Raw genomic sequence first — 21,951 nt, forward strand, 5'->3', positions numbered from 1 at the left:
GGTATCAATAGGACAGTGGATGGTGTCGGTAGGGCAGTGGATGGTGTAAGTAGAACATTGGTTGGTGTCAGTATGTAGGGCAGTGGACGGTGTCAGTAGGGGAGTAGAAGATGTTAGTAGAGCAGTGGTTGGTATCAGTAGGACAGTGGATGGTGTCAGTAGAGCAGTGGACTTTGTTAGTAGGGCAGTAGAAAGTGTCAGTAAAACAGTGGATGGTGTAATTAGGGCAGTAGAAGGTGTTAGTAGAGTAGTAGTTGGTGTCAATAGGACAGTGGATGGTGTCAGTAGGACAGTGGATGGTGTCAGTAGGACAGTGGATGGTGTCAGTCAGTAGGGTAGTGGACTATGTTAGTAGGGCAGTGGAAGGTGTTAGTAGAGCAGTAGTTGGTATCAATAGAAAAAGTGGATGGTGTCGGTAGGGCAGTGGACGGTGTAAGTAGAACATTGGTTGGTGTCAGTATGTAGGGCAGTGGACGGTGTCAGTAGGGGAGTAGAAGATGTTAGTAGAGCAGTGGTTGGTATCAGTAGGACAGTGGATGGTGTCAGTAGAGCAGTAGAAGGTGTTAGTAGGGCAGTAGAAAGTGTCAGTAAAACAGTGGATGGTGTCATTAGAGCAGTAGAAGGTGTTAGTACAGTAGTGGTTGGTATCAATAGGACAGTGGATGGTGTCAGTAAGTAGGGCGTCAATATGGTGTCAATCGTTTTTTATTATTTTGTTTATAATTTTTAACAGTTTTATTTATTTTTAGGAGCCTTGGGTGAAATATGTGGGTCTAAACAGACCTGTGATGTATGACTTTTGGGGGGGGTGTGCACTGCATGTGGTGATGGTGTTCCCAGGCACACCCCGTACACACACCTATGTGCTGGTGACAAGCTGCCAGTTCTAGGATTACCAAATAATGCAGCATAAACCTTGCTGTTGTCATGTGTGGCTCCCTCACTGATAAGTACACAATGTCACCAGGGACACCTGTCTCAGCACTCCAGGCCAGGGGGAAAGCTCAGAAAGCGGTTTCTCTGTGAAGCTCCAGATCACAATGTCATGGTCCTCTGTCTGTATGGTACCATCCATCTCCATGGCTCAGTATCCTGGAATAAACCATAGACACCTTCTCCGTCCAGAGAAGGAGGATGGATTTCCGGTAGAGGTATCTATCAGGTCTCTATCAGCTCGTAGCCGGTCGGCCCACACTGACACCGCTCACCCTCTCCGCATACAGCTCTGACACATGTCAGCCTTCTAACAAATCAGCGTTGTATGGGCGCGGCTGGTGGAACCACTAGGCGGAGCTGTGCGCTCAGGCCGTGACCTGTGACCAATGAAGAAAGCGACGGGGCGTGGTTCCGTGTGCTGGGAGGGCGTGTGCCGGCGCAGCGTCCGCTCTCCCGGAAAGCGTCGTGTGACGTCGGTGCCGCACAGGAGCTGCGGCGGTCGCTGCGGAGAATGGTGTTAATCAAGGAATTGTAAGTGGCGGGCCGGGAGGTGGCGGGCGGGGGGAGCCGGGGCTCCGGGGAATGGCTGTGTGTGTGTGTCTGAGAGGACAGAGAAGTATGGCCGGGATACCGGTGTCTGGCTCTCTTCTATCACTGACACTGCACTCTCATTCACCTGACTGGCGTCATCACACTGACAGCACGGATATGGACGCTGCATTATCATGGCCCATGCTGGACACCGTCCATTCACTCTGCTCTAGTCTACAGACTCTCACCTAAGGGTTTAGGAAACCCCACATAACTGTGTACCCGGGGGCAGTGCATCTGTTCTATTGCTGGCTGTGTCCCCATTGGGGTGATTTAATCTCACTTCCTGTCCTGGTGTCACTGCTCATAGGGAAAACAACAAAGCACATTGAGTAGAGCGCTGCAGGGTTTATACCTCTGAGAACTTTGTATTGCTGTGTGTCTTCCTGTCTGGGTGACACCTCAGTCCTTGTCATGGTGTCACTGGGACAGGAAGGGAGGCAGTTCTGATGTTTACACCCCTCTCCGGAAACAGAAAAAGATCTTGGCAGAAGGTGGATGATAAAGTGCCGACTACATTAAGGTGGAATGCCAGGCTCTAAGCCTAAAACCGCTCTCCCCCTTCTAACTCCCCTGTAGAAGGAAGATGCTTATACTCCCCTATAGTCATGTGATCAGAGGCTGGTTCAGTGTAGAGGAGTGACAACGGATGTGCCATAGTAAGCTGATAGGTGACATAATTGCCTAGGCCAGCGATGGTGAACCTTGGCACCCCAGATGTTTTGGAAATACATTTCCCATGATGCTCTTGCCCTCTGCAGTGTAGTGGAGCATCATGGGAAATGTAGTTTCAAAACATCTGGGGTGCCAAGGTTTGCCATCACTGGCCTAGGCATTCCTTTCATTGCTGGCAATCTCTCCTCTCCCCTGAAGCTGGGCTGGGGGAGGTCATATACAAGTTACTTGTCTTTTTTGGGATAACCAGCCCCCCCCCCCCCCCCAAAAAAAAAATGCATTCAGCCACAGTTTAAGAAGGAGATCTCCCTGGAAGGCATTGGTGACATAGCCTTCCCAGGATGTGTCTGAGGCCCTGGTTACATCACCAGTGCCTCTAAAGACCAAGGGGGGGGGGGGTTCAAATAAGTAGTTTGTTTGGACAGGACTTTAAGACGTGAAAGCTACATGCTCCAACCAACCGGTTTTACTCTGGGAAGAGCTCTGCTTTAACATCTCTTGTTTACACTAGGAGAAAGGATTGCTGCACCTCTGAAAAGCGACCATGTTTGACAGGCTGTAAGGAGGTGATATGTTGCCTCCTCATTGTCCCCTAAGTGTCACAACCGCATGCATTCCACACATTCACCTGAATGGGTTGCGTTTGGCGGGTGGTAGTGCCTGCTGAGGCCAATAAGGAAAGTATAACAGTGGTGGCATGTGTACCCCCATGGTTGCTGCCTTTGCAGCCTAAAATATAACTGAAGCTAAGACCTTTTCTATAATTTTGGATAGAGGGGAGATGGATGAGACCCTCTGTCAGTTTTTTATTGCTGTCTGTGTCCCTGTTAAGGAGATTCACCCTCTTCATGTGTCGTGTTTACCATTGAAGGTAAAGGAAAATCCTACATTTTTGGATGTCCCCAGGAAAGTAATAGAGTAGATAATATCTAATGGGGACACTAGTTCTTGTGACCTGGGGGTCCCCAAGGAATTCTCTTAAAGCGGAGTTCCCACTTTTTTTTTTTTTAATATCCATATGTTTTGTTGATAATAGATATTTAAAGCACTCGCGATTGTGTTAAAAATCAGCGCTCGATTGCCGATTTTAAAGAGGAATATATCTTATATTCCTGTTTTGTAGAGGTTTGCATAGTGCTTGTGGGCATGTGAAGCCCACAAGCACTATCTTCTGGGCTCTGGTGCAGCTGAGCTACCAGCATGCACCGCCCGTTCTCACGCATGCGTCGTATGTACGGCGCAGCGCCCTACACTTCTGACAAAACCATCATAACGGGCGGCTTCATCGGAAGTGCTCGTCCAGTGATTCCTGGGAAATGATGACAGACATCTCCCAGGAGCATTAGCGAGCACAGGCGCCGAGGGAAATGATGTCAGGAGCCTTGGAGAGGAAGAGGCAGATTACGAGGGAGCAACAGACCTGAAGAGGTGAGTAAAAAAAAAAAAAAATTTTTCCAAAGGTTGTTCTATCTAGGTATTGAATGGAGTTGAATAATGTAAAAAAAAAAATTTCTGAGTGGAACTCCGCTTTAATTTGCAGGGATTTCCTCTCGCTTCCTGTTTGGCTATGGGACAGGAAGTGAAGGGAAATCTCCCCAATGGGACACAGATACCGAACAAAAATCTGACAGGTTTTATAACCCTCTCTTGCACTATCCAAAAAAAATAAATAAAAGTGGCCCAACTGCATGTTTTTACCACCCTCCAAGTGCAAACAAGGCCAAAGTGTGAGGGTGGCTGTTGCTGAACGTCTAGAAATGCTGGTTGCTTGGCTGCTTCTTATTTACACCTATGTTTGTCAAATTCTTTGTGCAGGTCAGAGAATAGGTTACTGAAGTCATTCAATCGGCATGACGGTCAGGAAATGTTTCTAGACTCTAGAATCTAAAATCGTGTCTCTATTCGTTTTGGATTAAGCAAGGAATGGTGAAGGTTTTTTCTTTTTTTTTTTTTTTTTTGTTTGGTTGAGGAGATTTCCATTTTCTGGTCCTGGAGACACAGCAGGAAGTCAAAGAATATCTCCCCAAAGTGAGAGGAAAGAACTCCTAAAGCAGAATTAAAGGTGTAAAATACTTTTTAAAATGTTTTTTCCATTTTTGGATAAAGTAAGGGAGGGTTATAACCCCTGTCAGTATGTGTCCCATTGGGAAGATCTCTGCAGCAGGGAAACAGACAGAAATACAAGACTGACAGAGGTTCTAATCTCTCTCCAGTCTATCCAGAACAAGTCAGTTGCCTTCAGTTGTACTTTAACCACTTACTGACTGCCCCCTAACATATTTACTGCTATAGGGTGGCTTTCCTGTGCAGAATCGTGTGTGTGTGTGTATATATAATTCTGCACTTTCGCCAACAGGGGGTGCACGCATGCTACCGGCGGGCAGCTTCTGCTGTGATTATTTACTGCGGAAGCTGATCTGCGGGTGCCGGGCACTGGATGTTCACTGGCACCCGCTGATTGTCGGGCAGAGATTCAAAATGGAGATCTGCCTATGTAAGCAAGGCAGATCTCTGTTCTGACAGGGAAGGGACGGATTTTGTGTTCCTGCAAACACAATAAATTCCCCTAGTAAAAACTAGAGGTGCACCAAATGGAAATGTTACCAAAAACGCAGGCTGCATTTGGCCAAAAACCGAAAATGGCAGATTTTAAAAAATGTATTATTTTATATATAATTGTAATATAGTTTACTTTTTAATTAATATCATGAATTTCAATTAATATGAGTTTGTTGTTGGCCATTATTGGCACCTTTAGCGCAAGAAAAGCTCAATAAAAATGCATCCCTTTAAATTCTATGTATGTCTTCACACTGGTCCGTTCTGCTTCCATCGTGGTGTTAAAAATCCTGCTTGCTGCATTTTTGTCAGTTAAAAAAAAACGCACCAAAAACACAACTACCCGTTAAAATGCATTGAAAACGCAGCAAGAATGCATCTATAACACACCCGTGTTACTTTTTTGATGCATTTTTTTGAGTCACATGACCTGTGAAAAACGCACCATAATCAGCAATTGGTTCCACTAGAACAGTGATGGCGAACCTTGGCACCCCAGATGTTTTGGAACTACATTTCCCATGATGCTCATGCACTCTGCAGTGTGGATGAGCATCATGGGAAATGTAGTTTCAAAACATCTGGGGTGCCAAGGTTCGCCATCACTGCACTAGATTTTAGTTAGGGGTATCAGAGTAAAGGGGGCTGAATACAAATGCACACTGCACTTTTCACATATTTATTTGTAAAAAATTTTGAAAACCATTCATCATTTTCCTTCCACTTCACAATTATGTGCCACTTTGTGTTGGTCTATCACATAAAATCCCAATAAAATACATTTATGTTTTTGGCTGTAACATGACAAAATGTGGAAAATTGCAAGGGGTATGAATACTTTTTCAAGGCACTGTACCTGTCAAATGAATCCCTCCAACTGGCCCCAGGTGCTTCCATCTTTACCTGCTCTTTTTTGCGTTTCCACGGTCACTTCAATGATCGGGTCGTTATGGCATCACTCAGCGCATGCGCACAGGAATCACTTCCCCGCGGCTCAGAGCGGGTGCTGTAAATGTGCTCTGAGCTGCGCATGTGTCGCTCTGCTGACATGCGGGGGGAAGCATTTATGACAGAATGGTTGTTCTGAAAACCCAGCCTGTCTCTGTTTTTCCGAATTTGATTTCGGCCTGTAATAAAGTCAGATTACCTGGCTAGCTTACTTCTTACTGCAGTGTTGGCTGTTTGTATTTCCTGACACACTGTATGTATTTTAAAGCGTGAGGACTGGTGTTTTGTGTAGTAGGCTGGAATTCACTTTAGGGGAACTTTTATGGATGGCTGTTTGTCCCATCCAGCCCTGAAGGCTCCCATTGTGGGAATCCTGAGGGGTGCTGATTACAGGGCAGACATACCATTGTACAGGTCTGCTCTGCCCCAGGCCTAATGCTGCTGTTGTGTGTTGAGCTGTGACAACCCATAGCAATGAACAGAAACCTTGTCTGTCTGATAACTATCATTTCCCATTCAGGCCAAAGTACCGTGCATCGAAAAAGTATTCACAGCACTTCACTTTTTCCACATTTTGTTATGTTACAGCCTTATTCCAAAATGGAATACATTCATTTTCCTCATCATTGTACAAACAATACCCCATAATGACAATATGAAAGAAGTTTGTTTGAAATCTTTGCAAATTTATTGAAAATAAAAAACGAAAAAAATCCCATGTACTGTACATAAGTATTCACAGCCTTTGCCATGAATCTCAGAATTGAGCTCAGGTGCTTCTTGTTTTCACTGATCATCCTTGAGATGTTTCTACAACTTGATTGAAGTCCATCTGTGGTAAATTCAGTTGGTTGGACATGATTTGGAAAGGCACACACCTGTCTATATAAAGGTCCCACAGTTAACAGTGCATGTCAGAGCAGAAACCAAGCCATGAAGTCCAAGGAATTGTCTGTAGACCTCCGATACAGGATTGTATGGAGGCACAACTGGAGAAGGGTACAGAAAATTCTGCAGCATTGAGGGTCCCAGTGAGCACAGTGGCCTCCTTCATCACCTGTACATGGAAGAAGTTTAGAACCACCTGGACTATTCCTAGAGTGAGCTGCCTGGCCAAAAGGAGCAATCGGGGGACAAGGGTTTTAGTCGGGGAGGTGACCAAGACCCTGATGGTCACTCTGACAGAGCTACAGCATTTCTCTGTGGAGAGAGGAGCACTTAAGAACAACCATCTCTGCAACACTCCACTAATCAGGCGTGTATGGTAGAGTGACCAGACGGAAGCCACTCCTCAGTAAAAGGCACACAACAGCCCGTCTGGAGTTTGCTAAAAGACACCTGAAGGACTATCGGACCATGAGAAACAAAATTCTCTGGTCTGATGAAACAGAATGAACTTATTGGCCTGAATGGCATGTGTCATGTCTTGAGGAAACCCCGGTATCGCTCATCACCTGGCCAACACCATCCCTACAGTGAAGAATGGTTATGGCAGCATCATGCTTTAGGGATGTTTTTTAGTGGCAGGAACTGGGAGACTAGTCAGGATCGAGGGAAAGATGAATGCAGCAATGTACAGAGACATCCTTGATGAAAACCTGCTCTAGAGTGCTCTGGACCTCGGACTGTGGCAAAGGTTCATCTTCCAAGGGGACAACGACCCTAAGCACACAGCCCAGATAACAAAGGAGTGCCTACAGGACAACTCTGTGAATGTCCTTGAGTGGCCCAACCAGAGAACAGACTTGAACCTGATTGAACATCTCTGGAGAGGTCTGAAAATGGCTGTCCACCGATGCTCCCCATTCAACCAGATGGAGTTTGAGAGGTCCTGCAAAGAAGAATGGGAGAAACTGCCCAAAAATAGTTGTCCCAAGCTTGTAGCATTATACTCAAAAAGATTTGAGGCTGTAATTGGTGCAAAAGCTTCTTCAACAAAGTATTGAGCAAAGGCTGTGAATACTTATGTACATGGGATTTTTTTTATTTTTAATAAATTTGCAAAGATTTCAAACAAACTTCTTTCATGTTGTCATTGTTTGTAGCATTTTGATGAAAATAATGAATTTATTCCATTTTGGAATAAAGATGTAACATATAATGTGGAAAAAGTGAAGCGCTGTGAATACTTTCCGGATGCACTCTAGCTGGTATTCTTAATAGCCCAACTACATAGCTATTATTGCTTGACCTCCCTGTGCTCCCCACTACCTCGTTCATCAGCCCGATCCCCATATTTCCAGGTATAGGGAGGCACATGACATTCACTTTCTCCCATGATGCACTGTCCTTGAGGGGAAGGTGCTGATATAGGGTTTGGGGGGTTTAGGACGATAGCTGCATGTAAGCCAGACCGTAGACTGATTGAAATTTGGGTGTTGTAGCAGGGACTGGCCTGAATTTGGATGTGTGTGACTGTCCCTGCTTGGACAGAAGTTGATTATTTAAACAATTTGTGTCAAGGGGATAAGCTGGAAAACTTGCTGTACAGTGTATTCCTTCAGAGGTGGACTGACGTTGATAGTAATACTAATACAGTGATCAGTGATAATGCTGTACTATGGCAACTGGGTGACAGGACAATCGAAGAGATAACTGTGGAGGGCAATCGAGGGGTTAAATGTGCAGAACAAGTGTTTGCAAGTGTATATGTGCTACTTAAGGCTCATACACACGATCGGACTTTTTGACAACAAACATGCAAATTACCTGTTCTAAGACAACATGCGACCGTGTGTACTCTCCATCGGACAAACTTTTTCGTTTTTCATCGGACAAATGTTGGCTGTGCAAACAGACAAACTTTCTGGCAACAAAAATCCTATCGTGTGTGTACACAAGTCCATAGGACAAACACGCATGCTCAGAACCAATGCAAAAGATCATACAACAATACAGAAGTTGACCAAAGGGTGGCGGTAAAGAGCTGAAAAATCACGTGATTTGGTGAAAGTTGGCTGAAAAAGTCCTGCCGTCTGTATGCATACCAAGTTCTCGGCCATCGCCCTTTGGACAGAAATCCACGGAAAAGTTTGTTTGAAGCCCGATCGCGTGTACGGGGCTTTATACTCACACAGAATCTGTCTGGCTTCTCTCCCTGAATAAAGAGCTCAGGGAGGAAGAAATCAGGCAAGTCCTGTGTGTTCTGTTTACAACCACACAGAGATCCGTGCTGTGATTGGCCTCAGCAGGTTTACAGCCAAAATCATTGGCTGTAACCTGTTGACAGAATTGCGCTGTGGCCAATCACAGCACAGATCAGCAGGGGCATGCGTAACGTGCCTGAAAACCAGGAAGAAAGCCATGACATACTCATATGTTTAGCCTGGAACTGCCACCCATCCGCGATAAACGTGGGTAGGTAGTAGGTAGTGTTTAATCCCAAATGACGGCTACAGCGTGGGCTTACTTTGTCGGGAAGGCGTACATGGATATCTTCCTGTGATCGTGTTTCCCTCATGCCCTATGATTTCTGAGTCCTTCAGACTCAGCTGATCACAGATCGGGGTAAAGAGCCTATCACAGCTGCCCTTTACCACGTGATCAGTTGTCAGCCAATGACAGCTAATTACGGATGTCAACACAAACCGGTTATCGGCTTTTCTTTCCTCATGCTGACAGCATGCGGAGAGAAATGCCCCGTACACACGGTCAGATTTTCCGACAGAAAATGTGTGATAGGACCTTGTTGTCGGAAATTCCGACCATGTGTAGGCTCCATCACACTTTTCCATCGGATTTTCCGACACACAAAGTTTGAGAGCAGGATATAAAATTTTCCGACAACAAAATCCCTGGTCGGAATTTCCGATCGTGTGTACACAAATCCGACGCACAAAGTGCCACGCATGCTCAGAATAAATAAAGAGATGAAAGCTATTGGCTACTGCCCCGTTTATAGTCCCGACGTACATGTTTTACGTCACCGCGTTCAGAACGATCGGATTTTCCGACAACTTTGTGTGACCGTGTGTATGCAAGACAAGTTTGAGCCAACATCCGTTGGAAAAAATCCTAGGATTTTGTTGTCGGAATGTCCGATCAATGTCCGACTGTGTGTACAGGGCAAAAGAGTGCCAATAACCGGCTTGTGTTAAAGGGACATCCATACGGATTATCAGTGCAGTCCCAACAGTGCTGCCAATCCGTGCTCATCAGTGTCACCTATCAGTGCTCGAAGCCCATTAGTACTGCCTGTTAGTGCCCCCTATCAGTGCAGCCTCATCAGTGCACATCAATGAAGGAGAAAAATTATCTGTTTGCAAATTTTTAAAATGAACTATGAACAATGTTGTTTTTCAAATTTTTTTTTTTTTTTTTTTTTTTTTTCGTTTAGCAAAAAGTAAAAAAAAATGGTGATTAAATACCACCAAAAGAAAGCTCTATTTGTAGAGGTGCATCAAAATTTTGGCTGCCAAAAAATTCTCAGCCGAAAACTGTGTTTTCGGTATTGGCCAAAGGGGAAAAAAAGCCGATACCGAAAGGGGACGGGGTCCATTGCGGGAGTGTCGTCCTGGCGTGCCCAATCCTCCACTCCCTCCTCCTCTCCTTCCCACCCCACGATCTCCGTGTGTCACGGAGCTGAATTGTAGGGGCCGCAGTAACAATGTCCCACCTCCTGTGACAGACGGCACACTGATCCAATGGCAGGACATTGAATCAGTGTGATGTGATCACAGGAGGCGGGACATTGTTACTGCGGCCCGGGCAATTCAAATCCGCTCCATGACACATAGAGATCGCCGCTCTGATCTGGGCACTGGTGAGGCTGCATGTGACGGGCACTGGTGAGGCTGCATGTGACGGGCACTGGTGAGGCTGCATGTGACGGGCACTGGTGAGGCTGCATGTGACGGGCACTGGTGAGGCTGCATGTGACGGGCACTGGTGAGGCTGCATTGATCTCTTATATCATGTCTGCTAGCGGTGCACTGAATCAAAATTTTGCTAATACTATTAGCAGTGTGTTTAAGTAAGAGACTGCAGACACGTTACAAGAGATGGTTAGAGACTGCAGACACGTTACAAGAGATGGTTAGAGACTGCAGACGCGATACAAGAGATGGTTAGAGACTGCAGACGCGATACAAGAGATGGTTAGAGACTGCAGACGCAATACAAGAGATGGTTAGAGACTGCAGACACGTTACAAGAGATGGTTAGAGACTGCAGACACGTTACAAGAGATGGTTAGAGACTGCAGACACGTTACAAGAGATGGTTAGAGACTGCAGATGCGAAACAAGAGATGGTTAGAGACTGAGGACACTATACAAGAGATGGTTGGAGACTGAGCAAAAAGGAGGGTTTCACCATATAGGGTTGAAACAGTGTGGTTGCCACATCCCTAGGATATGATTAAGAAAAAGAGAAATCCCCCTTCAATGGGACTTTGGAGGCAACATGCACCGATGTAATGTGAAAAAAAATTTATTGGATATACATAAGTCTACGATCAAATAGAATAATCGATATTAAAAAACATCAAAGTTTGTACAAAATATATATATATATATATATATATATATATATAGTAATGGCCAACAATAAATTCATATTAATTTAAATTGATGATAATTGGAAAATAATACAATTGTATATAAAAATATAAATATTTTTTAAAAACTGTCTTTTTCAGTTTTGGTACCAAAATTTTCTATTTGTGTGAAAAAAAAATTATAAAAATGTCATATGGGTACATTGTTGCATAACCGCACAATTGTCATTCGAAGTACAACAGCACTGAAAGCTGAAAATTGGTCTAGGCAGGAAGGGGGTGAAAGTGCCCAGTAGGCATGTGGTTAATCAAGTGTGTCGTATGCGTGTATTTACATGTATACTCGTAAAATACTGACTGGCAACACAGATATCTATATTTTTATGTTGCTTATCTATACGCAGCGCTTGTTTATGTGCCTTTTTACAGGCATATTAAAAACGATGGTCTGTATTTACATCTGTTAAAGCAATAAACAGAAGAAAAAAAAAAACTGTATGCCTTTTTATACTAGTGTGCAAGAGGCCTAAAAAGACAAATCCCTCTTTATGGTAATGTAGTAAAAAACAGAGTTTTCAGCATTTCTGGGGCAATCTACATCCTAAGGGGAATCTTCAGGCTGTTTTAAACTTTGAGCTCCATGCAGCAACTGGTTTGAAGAACATCATATTCATCAAGTGTTTGCAAAGCATTAAGGGCTTGTTCACACTCGACTAAATTTGTAACACCTAACAAATGCTTAGTATGGGCGTTAGACAGGCACTTTACAAGCGTTAATAATTTAAAAATGCTTCCCAAACGCCCTATAGGCAGTTTAGAAGCGTTTTGAGCATTAAGGCGCATTAAAACTGCTCCACAAATGTCTATTACCTTACAGGAAATAAACTAATCTTAAAGTGGGATTCCCATTTAAAAAAAAAAAAAAATTAAAAGTCAGCAGCTACAAATACTGCAGCTGCTGACTTTTAATTGGACACTTACCTGTCCCAGGGTCCAGCGATGCGGGGGGATCGAAGCCCCGCTCGTCCCCCTCCCTGCTTGGCGGCGCCGGCATTCTAACTGTGGGCGACCAGCTGTGGCTTCACAGCGGGGCACCCACTATGCATGCGCGAGCCGCGCCGCTTGCTGTCGCTGGCCCCGCAATCATCTGGGACCGGTCACGTGTCCCAGATGATTGACAAGAGGGAGGGTGGAGAGGTGATCTCCCTTCCTGCGCCGAGGGAAGTGACGTCGGGAGCCCAGACACTGAAGGAGGCAGACTACGAGGGACCCCCTAGCAACAGGCATTTAGGTGAGGTGAGTAAAAAAAAATTTTTCTCCAAATTTTTTTTTTTTTAATTTTTTTTAAACACATTACTAATTTTTTTTTTTTTGGGTTGGAACTCCACTTTAATGCCCAACAACTTTACCGCAACTGCCTGCCAGATTGTTTGTGAAGCGTTACCATAGACTTGAATGGGAGGCATTGAAAGCTTCAAATGCCTCCTGACTCGACATGAGGCTTCAATTTTTAACGCCTCTTAAACACCTGCTTTTAATGCCAGTGTGAACTTAGCCTAAAAGAGACCCTGTCATCAACTTAACTTGTCCTTTCCATAAATGATTTTTATTCACTTGCAGTGTGCCTTTGAAAGAGCAGTTTTCTCCTTGCATGTCATACAGTTGTGTGAAAAAGTATTTGCCCCCTTCCTGATTTTTTTTTTTTTTTTTTTTGCATATTTCTCACACTTAAATGATTCAGATCATCAGACAAATTTTAATATTACACAAAGATAACCCAAGTAAATCCAAGATGCAGTTTTTAAATTATTATTTCATTTATTAATTACCTCCCACCCAGCCACTGCACATAAACGACCGGGTGGTCCTTTCCTCGTTCTGAGTGAACATTCAGGAACTTCCCTCAGAACAAGTGCTCGCAGCACGGCTCGATCCTGTGATTGTTATGATATGGGTGCTGTGATTGGCCCTCCCGATCACCTGACGGCTATGTCCAATCACAGCCGTCACAATCTAAACAGAGACGCGTGTCTCTGTGACAGTTCTCCTTGCCAAGCTCAGTGAGAGCTCGGGGGGGTTGGGGGGAGAGAGGGGGAATCTGCAGATCTGTGACAGCTCTCTCTGTGTGAGAATGATTTTACACAGAGAGCTGTTACAGATCACCCCAAAAAGTACACCAAGCACCTCTGATGCCTCTGTCCCTATCAACATTTCAGTGTCCCCATAAAAAATCTGTCTGACCCCCATCACTGCCAACACCAAATAAACACTGATTTGGGTTATTTTGACTAAAGAAATGTAGCAGCATCATTTTTGGTCAAAATTTATCAAGAGAAATTACTTGTTTGCAAAATTTTATAACAGAAACTAAGAAAAATGCATTTTTTGGAACATTTTCGGTCCTTTTTTTATTTGTAGCGTAAAAAATAAAAACCCCAGCGGTGATTAAATACCACCAAGACAAAGCTCTATTTGTGTGAAAAAAATGATAAAAATGTAACTTGGGTACAGTGTTTACATGACCGCGCAATTCTCATTCAAAGTGTAACAGCGTTGAAAGCTGAAAATTGGTCTGGGAAGGAGGGGGGGGGGTGAAAGTGCCCTGTATTGAAGTGGTTAAGGATAAAAAGCTGTTTAAACCTGCCTGGCCCTGTGTGAAAAAAGTAATTGCCCCCTCCCATGCTGAATCATGAATAAACTGTGATAAACCACAATTTTTTGGAGTTAAATTTCACCTGCCACACCCAGACCTGATTACTGCCAAAGCTGTTGAATCATGAAATCACATAAATAGAAGCTGTCTGACAAAGTGAAGCATGCTAAGTGCCGAATCACCCTATAACGACTTGGGATCCAACTTGTCAGACCTCAAGTCGCTTGACATCAGAAATTCCATTATAGTTAATGAGAGCTGTCTTAATGTACACTACTGAAGTTGCTCCGACTTCAGAAAAGGTTCCTGTACTACTTTAAGGTGACTTGTACCCATAGATTTCAATGGAAGTCGCCTTGAAGTCGGATCCTCATCTATAGTGAAGTGACTTAACAGGAAGAAGAAAAGAATTTACCCAGGTACAACAATGATGTCACAAGAGCTTATTAGCTCTGATTGGCTACAATCAAAGTCGCCTGTCCTGGAGGCGACTTGAAGTCGCGTTGTAAGTCACCTCCAAGTTGCCTTGCAAAGTCGCGCTGTAAGTAGTGTTACCCCTGTGTGAACCGGCACTAACATCACAAAAAGCCACACATGACACAATCTAAAAAAAAAAATTCAAGAACAGATTAGAAACAAAGTAATGTACATGTATCGATCTAGGAAGGGTTTCAAAGCCATTTCTAAGGCTTTGGAACTCCAGTGAACCATGGGATGAGCCATAATTCTCAAATGGAGATAACTTGGAAGAGTGGTGAACCTTCCCAGGAGTGGCCGGCCTACAAAAACTACAAGAGCATGACGACGGCTCAATCGATTAGTTGCCAATTAAATGATTCATTTCATAATCAATTAATCGGCCAGTAACATAATGGGGATAAACCTAAAATGAATCCTTTATATTACAAAAAGAGCAAATTGCTACTGTAAATATTACTTTCACAGTTCTACAGTAAAAAGTGAACCCCTTACAGTAGAGATTATCTGCTTTTTTTTTTTTTGTACTACAAAGGGCTAATTTTATTTTTTTTAACGCCATTATGTTACTAAACGTCTTAGAGGTCGGCCGATATGGGTTTTTCTCTGGCCGATACCGATATTTAGAAATCGGGGTGGCCGATATATGATGCCGATATTTTGGGCTGTTTTTTTTTTTTTTTTTTTTTTTGTGGGTGGCACTGGCAAACGGCACAGGTTGGCAATGGCAGGTTTCACAGCCGATAGTGTAACTGTATGAAACTGAATGCTCTCTGCAGCGCCGCGGTGTGTGAAACTGGAGAGAGAGAGGCGCTGACAATTCAGTGTGATGTCGGAGGTGGGCGGGACCCAGCAGTTATCCAGCCAATGATTGGGCTGTTTAAAAAAGGGCGTGGCCATATACATGTAGCGGCCCGCCCAGATCCCATCCCATTGGCTGGTGTTGGATAGCTGGGTCCCGCCCACCCCCGACATCCAACCTCAATTTTGACAGCTCCTCTCTCCATACAGTTTCACACACCACGGCGCTGCTCTGCCAGCAGAGTGTGGAGAAGGGGGGAGGAACCCCACGTTCCTCCTCCCTTCTCCACACTCTGCTGGCAGAGGTACGGCCAGTGCTCAATATCAGCCTAATTTGGATAATAATTGGCCGATGCCGATTTTCTCCAAACTGGCCAAATATCGCCCGATATATCGGTCGACCTTTAGTCTTAGACCTGGTTCACACCTAGGTGTTTTTTGGTACTTTTTGCAGAAACGCACTACATTTCATCTACATGGTTTCCTATGGGACACGTTCACATCTATGCTTTTTTTCAGCCGCTGTGTATTTGGAAGGTGTCAGGGACTTTTTTTTTTTTTAAACGCAAAACGGTGCTTTTTTGGTTCAATATACTTCAATGGAGAAGCTGCAGAAAAGCATGTAATGCGTTTTTGTAGCAATTTTTTTTTTTTTTTTAATCTGCCCAACAACAAATTGTCCCAAAAAAAAAATGCAAAAACGCAAATTGCAGCAAAATCACGTGCGCAAAAATCAAAATGCACCGCAGAAACAGATCAAAGCAAACTGCATAGGTGTGTACCGAGCCTTATGCTGGCCTCGTGTATCAATTTTCAGATGAGAATATTCAGACGAAACATCTTTGTACAGTAATCTTTGCATGAAAGAATGTTTGAAATTTTCACTTGTTTATAACATTCTGTTTTTAAAATGAATGTAATTTCTGCACGAAAACCCACACACTGTCAGAAAACTTCTTGGTCAAAGGAATTTTCAATTTCCAAATTTTCCCGTCACTGTGTTTGAAAATGAATGTCGATTTGACCCCCACTAACGATTCGAAAATCAAATGAACGTTCTTAAAATTAATTTTTTTTTTTTTTTTTTGAAGGAAGACATTGTTTTTTTAAATAAAAAAAAATTATCTGAGTCTGATATTTACCAGATTCACCCCTTAAAGAGGAGGGCCCATGAAAAAAAAAATAAATAAAAGTCAGCAGCTACAAATACTGCAGCTGCTGACTTTTAATTGGACACTTACCTGTCCCAGGGTCCAGCGATCCGGGGGATCGAAGCCCTGCTCATCTCCCCCTCCGTTCGGCAGCGCCGGCATTGCAACTGTGGGCGCCGGGCTGTGGCTTCACAGCCTGGCACCCACTGCGCATGCGCGAGCGCCGCCGTGCCCCGTGATTGGCCGCTCAGTCACCTGGGACCTGTAATGGGTCCCAGATTGACAAGAGGGAGGGAGCAGAGCCGAGTCCTTCCTGTGCCGAGGGGGAAGTGATGTCAACAGCCCAGGCACTGAAAGAGGCAGACTACGAGGGACCCCCTAGCAACAGGCATTTAGAGGTAAGTAAAAAAAAAAATTCCAATTTTAAAAAAAATTTTTTTTTTTTTAGGCACAGTCATGGATTTTTATTTTTTAGGTTGGAAAACCACTTTAACCACTTGCCTACCAGGCCACCCGAACATTATATATGTTTTTTTAGCAAAGACCCTAGAGAATACAGTGGTGGTCATTGCAACTTTTTATCTCGCACGGTATTTGTGCAGCAATTTTTCGAATGCGTTTAAAAAAAAAAAAAAAAAAAAGTTTTGTGCTTTAAAAAAAAACAAAACTGTAAAGTTAGCCCAATGTTTTTGCATAATGTGAAAGATGAAGTTACGCCGAGTAAATAGATACCTAACATGTCACGCTTCAAAATTGCACATCTCGTGGAATGGTGCCAAACTTCGCTACTTAAAAATCCCCTTAGGCGACTGGTTACATGTTTTGAGTTACAGGGGAGGTCTAGGACCAAAATTATTGCTCTCGCTCTAACGTTTGCGGTGATACCTCACATGTGGTAAAATTAATAAATGTTTTCATATGTGGGCGGGACTTACGTATGCGTTTGCTTCTACGTGCGAGCTCACGGAGACAGGGGCGCTTTAAAAAATTTTTAATTGTTAATTTTACTTTATTTTAGCTTTGACACTTTTTTTCCCCAATTTTTTTTTTTTTTTTTTTTTTTTTTTTATGATTACTTTTATTTCTATTACAGGGAATGTAAACATCCCTTGTAATAGGATTAAGCATGACTGGTGCACTTTACAGTGAGATATAGGGTCAATAAGACCCCACATCTCACCTCTAGGCTGGGAAGCCTGAAATATAAAAAAAAAAAAAAAAAAAAAAAAAACGATCACCGCTTCCCAGCCGAAGCGGCGCCGTTTTTTTTAATACAGAGGCCGGGCGTGACGTGGTGACATCGCGCCCGGCCTCCGAAGGATCATAGAGACTCCCTAACCATATAGTTGGTTATTTATATTTACCACTGCATAGAGATATTTAAGAATAAACTGCCTTTTTTTAAAAAAAACTTTTACAACTAAATTATACACCACACTTTCTTTTAAGGTTATTAACCGATTAATCAAAACAATAATCGGCTAAATAATCGTTTTTTGCAGCCCTAAAAAGAACCCAGAACAACATCTGAACAACTGCAGGCCTCACTTGCCTCAGGTAAGATCAGTGTTCAAGATTCAACAATAAGAAAGAGACTGGGCAAAAATGGCATCCATGGGAGAGTTCCAAGGCCAAAGCCACTGCTGACCAAAAAGAACACAAAGGCTCATCTCACATTTACCAAAAAACATCTTGATTATCCCCAAGACTTTTAGGCAAATATTCTGTGGACTGATGAGACAAAAATTTTACTTTTTGGAAGGTGTGCATCTCGTTACATCTGGCATAAAACTAATACAGCATTTCATAACAAGAACATCAAACCAACAGTCAGACGTGGTGGTAGCATGATGGTCTATGGCTGCTTTGCAGCTTCAGGACCTGGATGACTTACCATAATTGATGGAACCATGAATTCTGAGCTCTACCAGAAAACCCTAAAGGAGAATGTCCGGCCATCAGTTTGTGACCTCAAGCGCAAGTGCACTTGGGTTATGCAGCAGGACAATGGTCCAAAACACAACAGCAGGTCCACCTCCAAATGGTTCAAACAAAGCCAAATTTAGGTTTTGGAGTGGCCTAGTGAAAGCCCGGACTTAAATCCAATTGAGATACAGTATCATGACCTTACAACAGGCCGATCATGCTGGAAAACTCTGCAATGTGGCTGAATTAAAACAATTCTGCAAAGAGTGGGCCAAAATTGGTCTACAGCAATGTGAAAGACTCATTGCCAGTTATCGCAAACGCTTGATTGCAGTTGTTGCTGCCAAGGGTGGGACAACAGTTATTAGGTTTAGGGGGCAATTACTTTTTCACATGAAGCCAGGAAGGTTTGGACAGCTTTTTTTACCTTTAATAAATGAAACCATCATTTTAAAACTGCATTTTGTATTTACTTGGTTTATCTTTGTGTAATAATATTTGTTTGATCTGAGTCATTTAAGTGTGACAAACATGCAAAAGAAAAAAAAAATCGGGGGAAAATATTTTTTCACACAACTGTAGATAGGGATGAGGTCGGGTGTGTTCAGATCCAAGTCTGAAAACAGCCTGCCAGGAAGCAGTCACCATACAGGTCCAAAGATAAGCAGCCAAGGCATTCTCCTCCCCGCAGTCACTGGTAGAGATGCAGGGTGGGAAGTGCACAACTCGGATGCAGAGACTGAGCCCCCTGTCCTTGCATACCTGTTAAACTCGGCTGCGCAGGGGAGTCTGTACAGCCAGTGCATACCCATTCATTTTCTATGGGCTGTCTGCATGCAGTTTAGCGGTATTATAACAAAAAGAATAAAAGTAAAAAAAAAAAGCTCTGGCAACTGCCTCATTCACGTGCGGGGATTCTATCCAGGGCCTTGTTTTTCCTACACAGGTGTTGCGTGCTGGCGGCCCATTGCCTATTGGGACATGCGGCTTCAGGGACACAGCTGTTTTGTCCCAATATGACATATGGGTGCTCGTTCAGCGACCCACATTAAAGTGTCATATTGGGATACAGCGGCTGTACTTGTGCAGCTGCATATCCCAATAGTCAACAATGAGACGCTGGCATGGGGATGCACGCAGCTCTTGTTTGCCCCATGCTGGTAAAAGACGGCCCCGCATGGGGCACACAGCTAATCGCCGCATGTGAATGGGGTCCAAGACCCTTACAATCTATGAATAAACCATGCCTGTGTGTGTGTGTGTGTGTCTTTATTAACCCAGAAAACCTTTCTGTATCTCTTCTGATCCTAGGTACACTGTTATTAAAGGCAAGTTTTTGTTTTTTTTTGTTTAAGTAACAAACTTGTTATACTTCCCTGCTCTTTGCAGTGGTTTTGTTCAGAGCTGCCCAGATCCTCCTGTTCTCAGGTCTTCTGCCAGCTCTCTTGGACCCCTCCCTCCTGTCAAGTACCCCCAGAGAAAGCGGGTTACAGTGGGGGCACTCAAGCAGGCGCACTCCCAAGCCACTGCTCTTTGTGTCCAATCAGACATGTAGTTGTGGCTCGGCCACGTCCCCTCACTCTCCTCATTGGCTCACTGGCTGTGATTGACAGCAGCGGAGCCAGTGGCTCCCCCTGCTGTTTCATCCAATGAGGAGGGAGGGTCCGTGCACATTGCTGGATCAAGAGGGAGCTCAGGTAAGTATTGGGGGGGGGGGGGGGCTGCTGCACACAGAAGGTTTTTTACCTTCATCGATGAAGGTAAAAAACCTTTAGCCTTTACAACCCCTTTAACCACCTCAATAATGGGAACTTTCACCCCTTCCTTTGCAGACCAAGTTTCAGCTTTCAGTGCTCTCGCACTTTCAATGAGAATTGCACGGTCATGCTACACTGTACCCAAATGAAATTTTTATCATCATCTTGTTCACACTAATAGAGCTTTCTTTTGGTGGTATTCATTCATCACTTGTTTTTTTTTTTTTTTTCCGCGATATAAGGGAAAAAAGAGCAAAAATTTAAGAAATAAAATAAATTTCTACTTTTGTTTAAAAAAAAAAAAAAAAATCCAATCTAGTTTTGTCTTAAATTTAGGCTAAAATGTATTCGGCTACATGTCTTTGGTAAGAAAAATCCGCGATAAGTGTATATTAACTGATTTGTGTGATCATGTACAGATGATCATTGTTTTTACTGTATGAGGACATGTGTTGGGTGACGCTGTTGTGGGGACAATGGGCCGGTGATCAGTGTGTAAAAAGCTGTAAACTGCTCATACTCACTGATCAGCGATGGCTGCAACGATCTGCTCTCCCTCTCCTCACTGACAACTTCCGTGTGAGGAGAGGTACAGCTGATCGCCTAGCAACTGGCTCCCTATTTACATCACATGATGGCTGTGATTGGACACAGCCATCAGGAGGGCCTATGGCAGAGCCCTCCTGCCGAACTGAGATGCGCTGTGTCCAGGTGACACGAGCGCATTGGGGCTGCACGGGTACGCGATCCTGCTCCTTCTGAGGGCCGTTCCTGAACATCCACTCAGGAGGAAGCTCCCACCCGTCTGTATGTGCAGTGGCCGGGTGGGACGTGGTTAACTACCCGCCGTAAAGAGAGAAAAATGACGGTGGGCGGGATCCTCTCTCATTCTGGGACAACATCAGTCTCGCCGTACTTGCACGGGTGCGGCAACCCCATTCTCCAGTGATGCGGTTCTTTACCCATGTGATCAGCTGTGTCCAAGGAAATTACGTTTATCGGCTCTCCTCGCCTCACATTGACAGAGTGTGAGGAGAGCCAATCAGCGGCATCTCCTTACAGGGGAGACTGTACCTCCCCATCGGTGATGCCAATCTGTGCCTTTCAGTGCCTGCATATCAGTGCTGTATATTACTGCCTCATCAGTCCCCACCAGCGCACCCTCATCACATCAGAGAAGGAGAAAAATTACATATTTACAACATTTTTAGCAAAAAATAAAAAACCCAGTGGTGATTAAATACCACCAAAAGAAAGCTCTATTTGTGTGTAAAAAAAAATTATAAAAATTTCATTTGGGTACAGCGTTGCATGACCGTGCAATTTTTATTCAAAAGTGTGACATCTTGGAAAATTTGGCTTGGGCAGAAAGGGGTGAAAGTGCCCAGTTTTTAAGCGGTTAAAGGCCTCTTAAAAGCATATTTTTTTCAATGTCATTTTTTTAAATGACTTTTTTTTTTTTTTTTTTTAAATAATGTAAAATAAATAATAAAAAAAAAAAATTTAAACCCCCCCCCCTCCCAGTCCCGACGAGCTCACGCACAGAAGCGAACGCATACGCGAATAGTGCCCACATATGAAAACGGTGGTCAAACCACGCATGTGAGGTATCGCCGTGACCGGTAGAGCGAGAGCAATAATTCTAGCCCTAGACCTCCTCTGTAATGCAAAACATGCAACCTGTAGAATTTTTTTTTAAACGTCGCCTATGGAGATTTTTGAGGGTAAAAGTTTGACGCCATTCCACGAGCGGGCCCACTTTTGAAGCGTGACATGTTGGGTATCAATTTACTTGGCATAACATTATATTTGACAATATAAAAAAAATTGGGCTAACTTTACTGTTGTCTTATTTTTTTTATTCAAAAAAGTGCATTTTTTCCAAAAAAAGTGCGCTTATAAGACCGCTGCGCAAATACAGTGCAAAAAAAAGTATTGCAACGGCCGCCATTTTATTCTCTAGGGTGTTAGAAAAAAAAA

The 21,951-nt window shown here is 43.7% G+C and overlaps 1 protein-coding gene across 1 annotated transcript in view; it reads left to right on the plus strand.

Moving 5' to 3' along the window:
- The first annotated feature begins 1,316 nt into the window (after positions 1–1,316).
- The window catches only part of PITPNB (phosphatidylinositol transfer protein beta), a 117,806-nt gene continuing 97,171 nt past the window's right edge, over positions 1,317–21,951 (plus strand). The window contains exon 1 of the mRNA XM_073629349.1: positions 1,317–1,467. Coding sequence (XP_073485450.1) covers positions 1,448–1,467 — 20 coding nt within the window. The 5' untranslated portion in view covers positions 1,317–1,447. The remainder of the gene's footprint in view (positions 1,468–21,951) is intronic.

The sequence above is a fragment of the Aquarana catesbeiana genome, linkage group LG01 (assembly GCF_042186555.1).
Source record: "Aquarana catesbeiana isolate 2022-GZ linkage group LG01, ASM4218655v1, whole genome shotgun sequence".
Lineage (NCBI taxonomy): Eukaryota > Metazoa > Chordata > Amphibia > Anura > Ranidae > Aquarana > Aquarana catesbeiana.